Source organism: Haemaphysalis longicornis, unplaced genomic scaffold (genome assembly GCF_048455015.1).
Source record: "Haemaphysalis longicornis isolate Haplotype H1 unplaced genomic scaffold, Haemaphysalis longicornis Haplotype H1 scaffold_2, whole genome shotgun sequence".
Lineage (NCBI taxonomy): Eukaryota > Metazoa > Arthropoda > Arachnida > Ixodida > Ixodidae > Haemaphysalis > Haemaphysalis longicornis.
In genome coordinates, this window is record NW_027526295.1 from 116106390 (window position 1) to 116122101 (window position 15712).

The 15712-nt window shown below is 48.7% G+C and overlaps 1 protein-coding gene across 1 annotated transcript in view; it reads right to left on the reverse strand.

The window, feature by feature from the left end:
- Window positions 1-13522, reverse strand: part of LOC144168240 (monocarboxylate transporter 13-like) — a 30530-nt gene extending 17008 nt beyond the window's left edge. The window contains exons 1-5 of the mRNA XM_077697267.1: window positions 13288-13522; window positions 12065-12208; window positions 11043-11242; window positions 7258-7539; window positions 3467-3609 (exon numbers count right to left, since the gene is read on the reverse strand). Of these exons, the coding sequence (XP_077553393.1) occupies window positions 3467-3609; window positions 7258-7539; window positions 11043-11242; window positions 12065-12208; window positions 13288-13522 (1004 nt within the window). The remainder of the gene's footprint in view (window positions 1-3466; window positions 3610-7257; window positions 7540-11042; window positions 11243-12064; window positions 12209-13287) is intronic.
- Between the last annotated feature and the right edge of the window lie 2190 nt (window positions 13523-15712).

Consider the following 15712-nt stretch of genomic DNA (forward strand, 5'->3'; position numbering starts at 1 on the left):
CCTGCTCCAGCACCCTCTGGGCGCATGTTTTCATAGATCCTTTACTTTTGCGACATGGGTTTCGCCGGTACGAATACTATAATACTATTTTTCCTGATACATTTCTTTTACCAAGTGCCTGAAATACCGCAAATACCAACGGGATTGCGTTTTAACAATGCTTCTGAGTAACTGTGGTGACGTACGCAGCCTTTTTTTTAGTCCAAGGCCTTAACTGGCCTTTTGATAAAAAAAGCCGTCTGCGCCATTGGCGTCGGGTGTTGGCGTCTGTAATAGAGGAACGGCTCCCAAGGAACTGCCAACGATTTCACGAGCTTTGACGGCTGTAATAAAAGAAACACAGTGCTTGTTGGAAACGTAGCGTGGACAGCAGTTACTTGCAGCTGTGGGTATGAGTGCAGTGTTCGATGGCATGTGATGTATGCGCGCCGCTTGCCTTGCACAGCGGCGCAACAGTCGCAATCACTCGCAGCGCGAAACTGGAAGGAGCACTGAGCAGCGTTAAATGGCGCGTCGGTACTTTAGCCTTCACAACTCTTTAATGTGTAGCTGTCCGTGGAGATTTTTTCTCTTTTTCGTGCACCCAAAGACCTTGCGGAGCTGAAGTTTAGATTTATCTCCACACATCCTGGCATTTCGCTTGATTTCATGTGGTATTTTGACTGCGGCTTGACTTCTCAAGCAATACGAGTTTCCGCGAAGTGCTTTGCCTTCCAATCAACAAAAAGGAACCAACACAAACGCTGATGGAAAAAAAGTCGCCTTTCAGATGCGGACAGGGCTCACCAATCAAGACCTTTGTTGACATTTAGCGGAGAGGCTCGTCGCGAGCATCTCTGCAGACAATGGTAGGTGGTCCTCATTCATCTCATATTAGTGTGCTGCTGTAGAAGTTACCGGACTAGGTGTTACGCGCCTCAGCTACCTCCCACCAATTCTTCTTTTTTCGAGTAGCTAGTGGCCATAGCGCAACGAACATGTCAGAGCAACCTACCAGCAGTGGTATGGAAGACATGTTTGTAACTGTTGCTATAGATGTTTAGAGTTGTACCACCCCATCTGTAGCGCTGTAGGTTATAATTCCGTGGGTGTTCAGCTATTTTTATTATTCCACATTGTCATCCTCAGCCATGACATGACCCAGCAACAGAAAACATCTCGACTAATACGTAAAAAATCCCAAGCTCTTCACGACATTTTTAAGGCGTTGGATATACCACGAGATGTGCCCATGGGAAAACGCGTATGCTTAAATTCAATTATTTGTCGTTTTATTCGTGACAACACGGCTAGCTCCACTCCGTAGGGCAGTATTATAACATGCTTGGCTGTAAACATAAGATGCAGTATTTAGTAAAAAGGGAATAAATGTGTGCGGCTCAGTGCGCGCTGGGTAGCTATCGAGAGCTGCAGCGCTTTTAGGTGTACTGTGACCAGCTGATGTCCTCTTTCTCGGTCCGAATTAAACCTAAGTTGGCCTCGGGATTTTATTCGCGCGACTTTAGTCCACTATAACATGAAGAGCGGTCACCGCTGGCACAACTTCGGTCATCACGGAGGGTATACGCTTGCGACAATGCGTGAATATCCCGTGTACGCGCACGGATGTGTTAGGGTGCGTCGTATGCAAATACATCGCCATTCCTGTCTGTAAGTATACTAGCATTCCAGAAGGGACATGTTCTTCACACCTAAGTAACCAAGCTAGGATTCACGGACTTCATAAAAGGAAAGGAGATGGCAATCCTGTCCTTCGCCACAGCATACACAGAGAGGCCGGTCAGATACGCACTCTTCAGGAAGAGCATTTGCAAATAAGAACATTAGCATCTGCCTCGAACGATGAGCTCTGAACTCTTCGCGGAACAGTGCACTCAGCCGTACAATCTAAGCTATCGAAAGTCACGCTTTATGACACTTCACTGGCGCTTCGGATGCTGGCAATATCGTAACGTTCTAAACGTTAACATTCTGGATATCCATAGCCGTGCTGTGCAGCCGTCTTTGATTTGGAAGGGGAAGGGAAATTCTCCGCCGCACTCGTTTAGACAACGTGGGCCGGCCCGTTCAAAGGGGGTTAGAGGGGCGGTTTATCCCGGCCAGTAAAGAATTCAAGCTTTTAGCATCTGGTGCCCAGTTTGTGGCCGCACGAGTGAAGCGGGTTGGCTACAGGGTCGAACCACATGGCATTCGCTGTGGGCTTCCCGGCTGGGAAGAAAGCTGCCTTTATAAGCAGGCCTCCAAGTCTGAAGTTCCCAGTAGGTTGACACAAGTGTGGGCGACAGAAATCACCGGGCTTTTGAATAAACGGGTCTGGTTGCTGCTGCCTAAAACGTATATACAGTGGTTTAATTTTGTATGCTTTAACAAATTAACAAAATACTGCCGGCCTGTATTGTCGGCTTAGTATTAGCTTAGCCTCAAATGTGCACTCTTCACCGCACTAAAATATGGTTGGCTCGCACCGTGTAACGGGGATGGTGTTGACGTAGTTTTCCTGTAGCTCATTGATACTCTTGGGACTTCGGTGTTGTCTTTGAAATGGTACGGTAGCAGCGAGTCTACATCGGATACAAAAACTAATTCTAGAAAATTGATGACGAGGAAGTAAGGGCATAAAAAATTCCCCCGCATTTCCCCGAAGGGGAGTATGAGGAAGTGCGAAGCACGGGGTGATGCTATGAGGGGGAGTTTGTTGAAGTTTGGTGGCATTTTGCCCGTTAGTTACATTAACACCCCCTCGTGATCATGTTCGGCTTAACATGCCTCGTTTGTCCCTCTGCGGAAATCTCGGTGAATTAACGTGTATGTTCGAGAGATGTTCGAGAGGGAATGTAATCACGCACACACACACGCACGACGAAGACGCGCGCGCGACTACAGGAGCCGAGCGAGAGAGCACGCGCGATCCGACCCACGGAGGTCTGGCCGTTTATTGCTGCATATATAGGGGAGTGTGCCGCGCCGAGCCAGGCGACTGAGAGAGAGTAGGCGCGGGGCGAGCGCGGCGAGCGAAGGGAAGAGGGCAGCGAAGGCGCGCAACGGCGCAGCGGCAGCCGAGCGAGGGGAGAGGAGGCGCGAGCGCGTGACGTCACGGCGCTCGGAAGGGGAGGGAGGCGCGAGCGCGTGACGTCACGGCGAGAGCGCGCGCCATCACATGGTGTAGTGACGTCACTGCGCCGTTGCTATGGACGCCTTCCCTCCGCTACCGCGCCGTTGCTAAGGAGAGGAGGGCGCGATAACACCTGCGGGCGACGGACGGCGGTGGAAGGAGTAGGTCCGACTAAGAAGTGCTTCGCACTTAAAACAACTGTCCCCGAAAACGTGCCAGGATTCACCATGATAGGCTTCAGGTACAAAACTAATTTCGAATACCGATAAAATAGGGATCCCGAAAACTGGAGGGGGTATGTGGGTTCGGCCCCCTTGTTCTTAGAACTCTTCTGTGTTTTTACGCTATGCGTACCTGACGACGATGTTTCGGTTGTCGACCAGCGTGACGAGCTGCGACTGGTGATCCGCTCCCGAGCTGAAGGCCATGGACGACTGGCGGTCTTCCTCCGAAAGGGTACGCTCGTAGAAGAGGTCAGGACGCACCCGGATGCGGCCCTGAGAGGCGGCGTCGCGGATGCGCGACACACCAGCGCGTTAACGGCCGATGAATTTTGTGAAACGTGAGATACGTGCTTTTATCTATTAACTACTCAGCTTTGAACGGAGCATTGAATGCAGCCTCCCCAAAAAAATAGAAGAAGGCAATGGCTTTGATACAGCTGCGTTTTTGGTAATACAGACACCGTCGTACTTGGTTTGGCTGCAATGCGAACTGCGTAAAAAGCAACATGTTTTTGATGATATCCATAAATACGAGGGGTATGTTCCCCAGCAAGCCCCTTTGCTACAGTACTTGCTGGCGACCGTGCATAGACGAGCTGATACGCAATACATACGCAGGGGTATACAGATTATTCGCTTGACAGCGTGAGTGCGTTCCAACGCATGGGAAGGCGTTCCAACGCAGTGGTTCAGTATTATTCGTAACGTCCAACATGTAATTGAAACAATTACACAAGAAATACGAAGCAAAAGTTAATCGTGTCCAAAGGTAATGAAGATTTGAGGATCTATAAGGCAATGGGTTACATCAGGCGTGAGCGTCACGGGTCACCCACACAGGGCACTGCAATTACAAGCGCAAGTGTTAAAGAATCGCGAAGGATTTAACAGCTGGCATTGACCATTGCGACCGCTGCTACGATTTTGTCTTCAAGTTGGCTAGCCCAATTTGCTCAATATTATTAGCAACTGCGCCGGTGACGTAAATGAACAAGGCATGTAGAAGGCTTTCTTTGTAATCTCGCACTATTTCGAAAGGCAAAATTGAAGTAGCATGATATGGTAAACTACGTGATATGGTGCGTGGGCGGCACTCGGCGCCTATCACAAGCCAGGCAGTGAAATGTTTTATGCATCTGGCCCTTATGCCCAGTATGTTGGCGAAAGTTGACGTGGTAGCAATTCGATGACGCGTGGTCAGAATCACTGTAGTGGTAACAGCGGTAACGTCGATCATGTTGACTAAGGTGCCGGTGCGTGGTACTTTTTGTTATCCGCGGCAACCAGAGCATCTCAGCTTCCATGACCATTTAATGTTTAAGAAACGTGACCATCCTCAAACTATAGAGCACACATTGTTTTTTATTCGATACAGTAGCCGTCCCGCTGAAGATACTAGTGTCTACCATCCCGTTCTTGACTAAAATAAGAAATACACGTATGTCATCAACCTATGTCAATGCAGTTAGGGGCAACACGCATTTGTAAATGTAGAATTTCAAAATCAAGTACGCGTTGCAGAAAAAATTCAAGCCATTCCACTGATTGTGGAAGCTGTCGGAAGTGCAGAGCTGTGGTCCCCCATAATGGGCTGTACCACCGTTATTCCCTCACTGCTACCACCCCATTTAATTGAAATGTCCTGTCTTCACAGTGCTCGCGCGCACCCTACCTGAAACAGCGCCAGCGGGAGTTCTGTTACTTTTGTGCTTGCTTTAGTTTTGTACGCTGGAGCCGTTCTGCGTCATTCCGAACGCGCCTATCCTGACCAATGCTATGCCTCCCGATGCCTCAGAAGATGATCCTCCATTTCAAGATCCAAATTTAACGGAGCCCTCGTGCTGTTCGGCGTGGTGAGTGGTCTATCAAGATTAGTGTAGACTGGGGTTTACACTGGTCGTGAAAATCCCCTAATGGTAGGTCATAACCTCAGCCTTGCCTCCGCGGTCTGAAGGGGACCCCTGTGCGGTCTTCATGGGCGCATCATCTTTTTAACTTTGCTACTCCACTCTTACCCTCCTTCCCCTAGCCCTATTTTGTCCGCATGGCCTTCCCTTGATGAATAAAGGACAACAGCAACAACTTCTTGCGCGTGGAGCCTTTCTGCGTCATTTCGAATGGGCCATTGTTTTCTTGTGTGGCCTCTTTTTTCGCTACTATCGTAAAAACCAACTCAACCAGCATTCCTAACTGAATGAACGCGGGCGCTGCCAGTTAATCACGTCCATTTGCTTCAAATGTACCTATAGTTTTCTTTGCGATAAACACGGGGGAGATTTAGGAGGAACGCCAGCGGTTCACGAGTTTCGAACGCTTATGACTATATAAACCGCTTTGCTTTCGAAGCCTCTGGGGTACGCCGCGAACGACTTCGTTACCACGGGACGTCCTGTTGCAATACGTGGGTCCAGCGAGCCAGATACGACGACAAGGGGAGCGCCTAAAAGGCTGTGCACTTAAAAATGGTCCCGCATCAGCTTGCTTGGAAATGTCTTCTGAAGAAGTATCTTCTGCTGCTAATGTTTCGAGACATTGTCTCGTCTCCATCGCCCCTCCCCAGGGCGTTCAGTACAATACAAGTTTGCTCACCGTTCGATTTTCCCGCGGCCGCATGGGTCGCACTCTGTCTGTTCCGCCCTTGGTTCCCATCGTCTATGCAAGAGATCGAGAAGACTAATTTTTGGTATTTTCTTTCATATCACCTGTCATTGAATTGGTTGTTACCGCATTTTATGAATATGTTACCGCTAAAAGCAATTGTAACAATATTTCTAACTATAATAACGATGGGTCTGGCAGTTATGTACGTACGTTTTGCTTCAAAAATGCCTAAAGATATTTTTTAGCTGAAAAATGTTGATATGTATGATGCACACCACAAGTACTAGTATATTGATGTTCCTTTGTCTATAGATACACTCTTCAAATTTTCGGCGCCTGCTGAATCGCGCAGGGGACCGACTAAAACTTTCGTGCTAGGCAGCCAAAGAAAGACTATCGTCTTCAAGAGGCTTAGCCCATTACAGGCCCAGGATAACAGTGCGAGCTAGGAGTGGGTGTGGAACTTGTAGCCTTGTGCAACAGCATAACTTGTCGCTCTTATCTGCGTTTGGTCATTGTTGAAGTTCAAACCACCATTTTTTAGGTGCCTTCGTAAGGCACCAGCTGTCGAAATGCTAAAGCTCTGTCTCACAGCTGTAAGTTCGGTCGTTGAATTAGGAAATCTAAAAAATTAAAGCCGTTCCACTCAACGTGAAAGCTGTCGTAAATGCAGAGCAGTGATTCGCCATAACGGCCTGTGGCACCGTTATTCGCTTACTGCTACTACCCATCACGCTCTTCGCCTCCCTGTCTCACTTCCCTCTTGATGAATTGAACGGAGGTTTGTCCAAAGCAGTTCAAATTTCCCGCCTTCGCAGTGCTCGCGCGCCCCCTGCCTGGAACGAACAGCGCGAGCGGTTCTCGCACGTGCCGGCACCTTACTGCGCAGTCCACAACGCGTTGTTTTTGGCGGTCCCATCTCCCCGCGAGGGGGACTCGAGTAAATGCGTCGCATAGGGGGTGGGTGTATTGCGTTAACGTTTAGTGTTTGGGGAGTTGGTGGTAGTGAATGCGTTGTATCAGCAGCTTCTTGACGTAGTTTGAATTAGTCAAGGATATAAGGCGCGTTCGTAGCCTCCCATACTGTGTCGGCTTTGTGGCGCAGTGGGTAGAGCACCATGTACATTGCGTTCCGTCCGCAGGGTCGCGGGATCGAAACCAGGCGCCGGATAGTATTTTTTTATATAGTGTAGGAGGAGGGGTGCGGACAACGACGGTGCGGACTACGACGGACGTCAACGCGGGTGACATAATGAGTTACTCAGATGCTCTGCATTTAAAATTAGGGCCGCCCTCCAACGACCAACCAATGTCACTCACTTGGAGGCTGCCGCTGTCGGGGCTTCTTGAGTCGGGCACCACGGTAAGCATGATGCCTTCGCTGGCGTGCGGCCCTGTGCCGGAGTTCGCGCCACGTGCTGGCGGCATGGCAGTGGTGGAGGACATCTCGTACACTACCACAGGACGTAGCGGCCGCGTCGCGGGAGCCAGCTCGGAAGGCTCGTACGTGCTGCTGAGGCTACTGTCGCTGCTGCTCGAGGGAACGCCACCCGCCGCTCCCGCCGACGCCATGGGCCGCATCAGGAAACCGGCAACGACGCCCTGTTTTTGGAAGCCAACCAGTTGCTCTGTTTAAGTGTGCCTATCCTGTAAAAACATCAGTGTCGCGTTCGTCGAACCCTGAAGTTGGAAAGCTTCTAAAATTACTTCTTTCTTAATTTTGTTGTAAAAGCCATTTAAAGTGCCCTAGTTGTGTAGGAAACCTACGGCTCCACTGCAAAAGTTCTTTACGCCAGTGTAACTTCACAGTGCGCTCTAGCTTACCGGAAAATAATCTGCAAAAAACGCGGTTATTGGCGGTGAGATCTTTCAGTGGCGCCCCCTGGCTCTGACGTCGGCTTAGGGATTCGCGCCGCTGTCGTCTGCTACACTCCGTTTGTGAGGGGCAACAGTGCCTGGGCTAGAAATCGTCCGCTTCGTTGCTGTAGTGCGTTAAAAAGCGTATTTCTAGCGACTCAGTTATTTTGCCAGCTTCTGACGCATCTGAATAATTTGAAGCTGTATCCCCCACAAGTTTGGAACACACGAATAGATAGAGAACAACTTTCTTCAGAGTATCACTCAGAAGATCGTGTGTAACTCGTCTTTTCTTGCTTATTGGCGAGGATCAGAGATCAGAGCTTCTCAATAAGTATTCCAAATGCGTAGGCTTCCCTGCAGTATTTTTGAGATGCTTCTATGAAGACTCAACAGTCTAATACTACGTACCAAGCAGCGGCCTCTACACGCTCATCGCACAGCAGGAAATAAAGCGGCTTTCTTCTGTTTCTTTCATTGTTGTCTTGTATTGGGTTAATGTTTCTTTCTTTTTTTTCTACCCATCGCATTAAGTTTTCTGCGCCGTCACCAATTTCTTATTAGGAGGTTTCGGGATGTTTGGGAGCCTCACAAAGGTCATGTGGATATTTCCTTCATTTTGTATGGCATACATTCCCTTCTTCACATATTGGCTTTCATTGCGGCTGCGTGCAAGAAGGTGCATATCCGCAGCGTGCTTTGTTTATTCACTTGCAAATACACTGAGAAGGTTTGTGCTACGCCACGGCGATCGCGCCCTAAACAACGTGGTCCACAGTACTCGAAGGCGGCTTTTGTGCTCCGAATTTCTATCGTAATTATATCGTTATCACAACGAACTGACTCTCAACTCGAACAACGATGACATGATTACGGTGTTGAAAGCATGATATACTCGCTAACTAACGTAATAAATAGTATACCAGCATATATTACAAGACTCGAAACCGAAGAAGTATTCCAAGTAGCTCTTTATTGCTTTTCAACCCTTTCAGGCGCGAAGAACAAATCCTATTCTACTCGGGATGGTGTTCTAAGCTTTGAAGAAAATTACTTTTACTCTCTTCTCCTGGAATGAGGACCCGGCCCACTGACCAGATCGATTTAATTGTTAAACAAAGTTTTCCCCTCCTCCCCTTACTGCTTCTCCTCCTCTTGAGTGCAGTTTTCCTATAACGCTTATCGAATATCGGGAAGATATGGCTGTGCAAAATGTTCCGAAATATCTCTCCAGGTCTTAGCAAACATATATGTGTTACTATAAATTTAACGAAGACGTGCCTCGTTTTACTCAATAAACCTCCATACTGGTTAGATGCCTGGTATAGAATCAGCACGCGCGTATATACACACTGGGTTATCTGGAACTCGACCTACAGTTTTTGCAGTCTATAGCGTATGTCGGCAAACTTTCATGCCTTGACAACGTAAAGTGATGTGACAAAACGCGTTCGAAGGTTCGGCAAGGTTACAAAAACTGTTTTACCTTACATATGATTTCCGGGGAATCATGATGCCTTCTGCAAGCCGACAGCCCTGAAGGCCTAGAATTTGTTTTGGTCTTCCATTTTTGCTGTTGTCGGTTATTAGCAGCTGACTGTTCCTTTTGTTCGAATGCTTACATGAGAAGCTGACGCCTAGTTCCGACTCTTCGCGCTCCGCACAGGACCGGCTTCGCAAGGAATGGGGTGGCCCCGGCAATGTTTCTCCCGTAGCGGTATCCAAAACTATACTTTAATTGACACCATGAGCTAGTGTATGCGATTTTAAGCCTATTTTTATGATAAAAAGTTACCCACAAGCCACTTCTGGTGCGGACAAGCATCAGACGTTGACCGTGCGCAAAGAAACAGCAGGGAGAGCGATCTTGAGTGAAGCAGACGACAAATGCGAGAATCCCTAATCTGACGTCACGGAGGCGCGCTTCGCAGCGCCGTCTGTGTTCGCGCTCACCGCCAATAGTGCCGTTTTCTGCGGCTCTAATCTGAACAACATATCTCCAATCTGAGTTGATATCATAAAGACCTACAGTTGCGGTTATAAGCGACTTTCTGTGACTGGTACAAATTTACAGAGGACTTTGGCCATTGTTTTAAAACCAGCTTGACGACTGCAAAAATGGCAATGTGTGTGAGAAATCGCAAGAACCAAACTGAAAATGATGTAAGCATAAATGTGCGACCACCGAGCCTCACTGGAAGTCGGCCTTGATCAAGTTTAAGGAAAGAGCGTCTTGTGAACGAGTATAACATTTGAATCATCGGTAAATTCAATTTGTTCTGCCTGACGTAAAAAAATGTCCACATTGCTCGTACAGGCTTCCATCGTGTGCCATATCAGATCTGCCCGCGGCGCATGGAGAAGTTCTAAATCGAGCGGTCGATTTGGCATGCGTTCCAGCCAACCTTCACACTAATCAAAAGGGATTCTAAGAGATACTTCAACAAAGTGTTAAAAATATTGACATTGTTTTGGGAGTTATGAATTTTGCTTTGGGTTGAGGAGCAGCAAACAACACCTGAGTGTCGGGAGGCAGTGACAGATTCAACACCAGCTGGTGAGTCCGCTTGATACGTGATAGTCCTTTTACAGCTGACCTTTTGTGGCTAAATCAGGCAGCCGACTGGCTAGCTTCCACTTTATCGTGACCGAAGCAGTAACCACTTTTGTGAGCCATGAAATCTTCGTGCGCGGGGTAATGCTAAACAAGAATGCGCTGTTTGTTTAGAAATGTGTTTTCTGTTCAGCGATTAGGACGTTTTTCTTGATAGTTTTCTTCGTGGTCCCTTTTTCTCTAGGCCAACTCGCATCAACAGCCGATTACAGCATAAGGCTTCTCGGAGCAACCTTTTGCTATCTTATTGTTTTATCTCACAGTCATAGCCGCAGTTAACAGTGCATTTGCCTTTACTGAGTTCATTGAGCTAAGCTGTCTCTATTCACAGTCGTTCACTGTACAGGGTGGAGACATGTATACGTTGGCGGCGCATTCTCGGGTCACTCGCTCGCCGCCGCAGCAACTCACTATCAAGACCGCACCATAATTTTTGCCGCAACGCGGTTTTACTCGAGAATGTCAAATCATCATGTCTCTTTGACGTTGCTGGGTCTCGTGGCAAACTAAAACAACTATGTGTTTGAGCACTTCGACCCAACAGGTGTGGCACGGACTGTTCAAAGGGTGTCTCAACCGCGTACAGCGGAGCTGGAATCATGGCAGCATACATGGAGCAGTGTATACGCGGTACCTGGAGGCTGAGGCCGGAGCAGATGATGAGCGCCCCCTTCCAGCCGTAGTAGCGGATGAGCGCCTGCATGAGTGGCGCCATGACGAAGGTGCCCACACCCGAGCCGCACACAGTGATGCCCGTAGCTAGAGAGCGCCGCCGGTCGAAATACGACGTCACGCACACGATGGCCGGTAACAGCGTCAAGCCAAATCCGGTCCCTGCGGCAAAACACGTTCGCGTACGCCGGAGAGCGTCATCTGCCCATTCCCGCGCACGTATGAATGTGCACATGCACTAATCAGAAGTCCTCATTTCTTTCACGAGTTCGGTCGAAGGGACACGTAAAGTGATATTGATTGTACTTGATGATGTATGGCTGCCTCCAAGCAAAAAGGTGTGCGTACTTACGTATACACATTAAATATAAAGCTGACGGTGAAGACAACCATGAGCCGGGGATCATGTTTCCACGCTCACGAGTTGAAATCGTGCATCGTTCTGATGTACGGGTGCAGTTTTGGGCCCATCGAAGTTCTTTCAGAAGTGCGTACTGTCAGGGTGCTTAGTGTAATGGAAACTATTTTTGCGAAGCTAACACTGCAGGCGACAACTCTCTGTGTGTGGAGCAACAAGTTTATCCCTGTATTTTTTCCATGTTTCTGAGCTGTCTCAACTTTAAATTTTTAATGTACGAGGAGCTAATTTTAATAGGACGTACGCAAAGTAATTAGAGTTTTGCGAAATGTTTTACCTGTTCATATACAAGTCGACCCCTCGCGTGATCTACCTTAAATATAACTTTTCTGCACTGTTTCTACTAAACAATTTCTTAGCGGCGGCGTTTTGAGCGAATAAGGTGGATAGATTTTCTTTCTTATCGAAGGTTTGAACTGTACATTCAATAGCGCCCGACCATATCGTGTCTCTACTGCGATTCGTGAAGGCAGAACGCATTGCTTATTTTACTGGTTAATACGGCCGCACGAAAACAGCGAATGTTTGGAATGTGTATCAATCGGATGAGAAGACCACGCACGTACCGGAGACGAATCCCAGCGAGAAATAGAGGAACTTGATGCCGGTGGCGTAGATGCTGATGAACAGCCCCAGTGCGGACATGAGCGAGCCTGCGATGGCGATGGGCCGGCAGCCGTACCGGATAGTCAGACCGCTTGCTATGGGGCCTGCGTGAAACGAGGCGCAAAAACATCGCGTCACGATAAGCGTAAGAAACCACGTTAAGCACAAAAAACTGTGATATGGAAGTGTAAAATTACGCCCACCTCCCCTAGCGGGAACCCTGGTGTGATGCGACACTGAGGGGGGTTCAAGCGCAAACGGAGAGCAACCGTCGACCGAGAGGCCGCCGGAGAGCAGCACACCGGTTATATGCGCAGCGCGCCCGAAGGAGAGGAGACCGCGGAGAGAGAGAGAGTGCGCGGCTATGACGCAACGCAATCCAACACAATCCACTTTAATCCAATTCAACCCAAATCCAATCCAATCCAAGTCAAGCCAAGCCAAGCCAATCGAATCCAATCCAATGCCCTTCGCGAGAGAGTGTTCGCTATCGGAGAGGAGGGGGAAAGAGTGGCTGCAGACAACAACGGACGCACGCAGGAAGGACAGGGCCGCCGACAAGAGATGCTCTCAGCGTTGCATCTAAAAACGCCAACGAACGTCATGTGAACACCGACAACAGGATGATATGTTATTTATACTGATGGGAGCTGCCTCAGCTTCAGGCGATAGTGCAATAGTACTCAAAAAGTTTTGCGGGCCTGCCAGGATTCCTGCCAATAAAGCAAGAACGCAAGCGACCATGGAAGAACAGGCAAACGAAGGCGCACAGCAGGCAACAAAAAGTCTGCGCTGTAGCGTAAGCCGAATAAAAGCTATTCAACTGTATAGGTAAAACCTTAACTGCAAGTGCAGCATCTCTCATCATTCGCGACCTTTCCCAAATAGACAGGCCACAAGGCAAAACTGATGGCTTCGTAAATAATAGTTTCAATGTAAAATAGATTCCATTTTGTCATTGACTTGTATCTGGATAATACCAGCGCATCCTTCGAACGGCCACAAATGCGCCGAACAGCAAGGCACGCTGACTCCCGCCAAGTCGGTAAACTACACTAGTGAACCCCAGAGCGAATGCTGCGGTTTATTGTTATTCGCGATAAGGGAATATTGCGGGGGCGCAGAACAGAACTAAGTATACAGCGGCAACAGGTAGTACTCCGCAAAAGGGGGCACTACTCACTGGACATGAGGTAGCAGCCGAAGGTGATGGATGAGATGAGGGAGGTGGCGCCGTGGCCCTCGTGGAAGTACTCGAGGAACTCGTCGAAGAAGATGCCCGACGAGTAGACGAAGCCGTCCATCACCAGGTGGCAGATGAAGCCCGCCAGCACCACCATCCAGCCCCAGCCTCCGTCCGGTGGGGGCGGGCCGGCCTCCAGCATCACCGTCCGGGCAATCATGCTGGTCGTGTCCATGGCTTGCTGCAGCAGCCACGTCAGGGCAGCATTCCTCAGTACAACTACCGGCAGTATCTGTGCAGAGAGCAGCTGCACAGCGTGAAGGGCTCTCCGTTTGCCTTTGCTTCCAGCGTCCCCTGTCTCAAGGTTTTTGATTACTGCGTGAGTCCATGCGCCATGGCCATTGATTGGCCATGGCGCATGACCATTGCATTATTGGCCATGCGCGCAAACAAACTGCGGAGTCGATCCGTGGACCCGGAGTGACAGAAGAACTGACAATTACAGAGCACATGTGGTGATTGGAACATGAAGCCGAGCCCCAATCTGGCGGCCGCACTGGCTGAGGCAGCGCTGCGATCGCCCCGCTGCCTCCGCCTGGCGCTCCCGCCGTTCGGCTTTTAGACGCGTCTCGTCACCGCTTTAACACGTTTTGTAGCAGAAGCTACACTGCGCTACCTCAGGCAGTCTTCGCGGGGTGACCAGTTTTGACCTTGAGTGCTAGAGGTAAAACTACACCCCCTTCCGCAGGCGCCCGAAACGGAGCAGCAGCCCGATCGCGGGGAGAGATAGACGGCAGGGAAGAGATAGGCGAGGAGGGAATAGAGACATGCGTGGGACCCGTGTCGCCAGCTGGCGGAGGAACGCGAGGAGCCACCGCCCCAGCGATAAGCGCGCACCGCGAAGGAACGCCAGAAGGCCACGTGCGGCGCAGAGCCGTGTGCGTTGGGGGAAGAAGAACCTCTACCTGTGGTCGCTCGTACAGCGACAAGGCTTAAGGGGGGACACTGGTGTTGAGGCCATTTTTGTTATTTTTTAACCTATGTGCTTGAGATTTACACGTTGAGTGTATTTCAACGTCCTGAGCACAAATATGCAGTCACTTTTTGTCTATGGAGTGTAAGTTTAGAGTTGTGCGACATGTTATGCCACTCCGTTTCGGGCAATTTTTTCATTATATACCTATGACGTACTCAAATAGCTTTTATCCCTTTGTGCTCTAGAAGGATCAGGGACTGCAACTATAAGACTGCAGTAATTTTAGCATGTTTTCTGCGAACGCTGTAAAATTCGTAAATGTTGGGTCATCAATTTACAATGTTTTTGTAAAACTAACTGCATAAAATATTGTGTCAACAAAAAAAATGTCTTTACTTTTGTGATTGTATTGCACTGTTCAGTTCATAAGCTTTTAAATGCAGCAAAAATGATGTATATCGAACCAGTACATCCCAAGATATTGTACCCGACAGCTGACCATGTGGGGAAAAAAAATGGTTCTGAGAAAACAGGGCACGAATTTGCAAACATAGGCAAAAATGGTCATTTAGGGGTCTTCAAAGGGCAATGGCTTTGTGAATACTTATGATACAGCTATGCGATTGTGCAGGTACATTCTTTGGGACCTGTGCACTGCAAATAAAATTTATACAGGAAATTGATTTTTTGGCAAATTTTCGGTCCTCAAGACTAGTGTCCCCCCGTTAAACAACGCCGCAAGGCGAAAAAGAGGCAAAACGCTACTGAAACACCCAAAGAGTGCAAGGAAAGATTGCAGAAATGCCGAAAACAAGCTGCTAAACACGGAACGTGAACGTACAGCCGAACTCACCTGTGAGTCTTCGTCGTTCATGCATGTTACAAGCGAGCCGAATCATCGGGAGAGAGACTGATTCGCGTCAGTGAAAGATGATGAATAAACAGTATATTCATTGCAAACATATCTGTATATTATTGCGAAAACAAACCTCGAGCATTCGCCTGGCCAGGGCAGTGAAGCTTTCGCTATCAACTAGGATTAACCAAGGCTAAATAAGAGCCATTTTTTATAAAAAAGTTGGACGCGGGCGCACGACTGGTAAAGTAGATGAAATCACAATGACGGGGATGAAATGCCGGTACCGGCGGACAACGAAAAGAACAAAGGCAGCGATGCCGCTGCTACGAAAAAAAAATACATCGGCTGAGATTTTTAGAACGCAATGCACGGTTGGCACGGGGCCAGATCGGCGTGCGAGAAATACTGTATTGCGTGCTTTTAACGAAGCAGCACCGTGAGCCAATTATGCTGAGCCTCATTTTTTAGAGGGGCACGTCCACTAGCATTCTTAAAGATCCACCAATGTGTCTTCCAATAATTTTAGTCCTAGCGAAAGTGCTGCCATGAGAAGACGTATCTGTACGACGCTGATCTATACGATCCCGCGT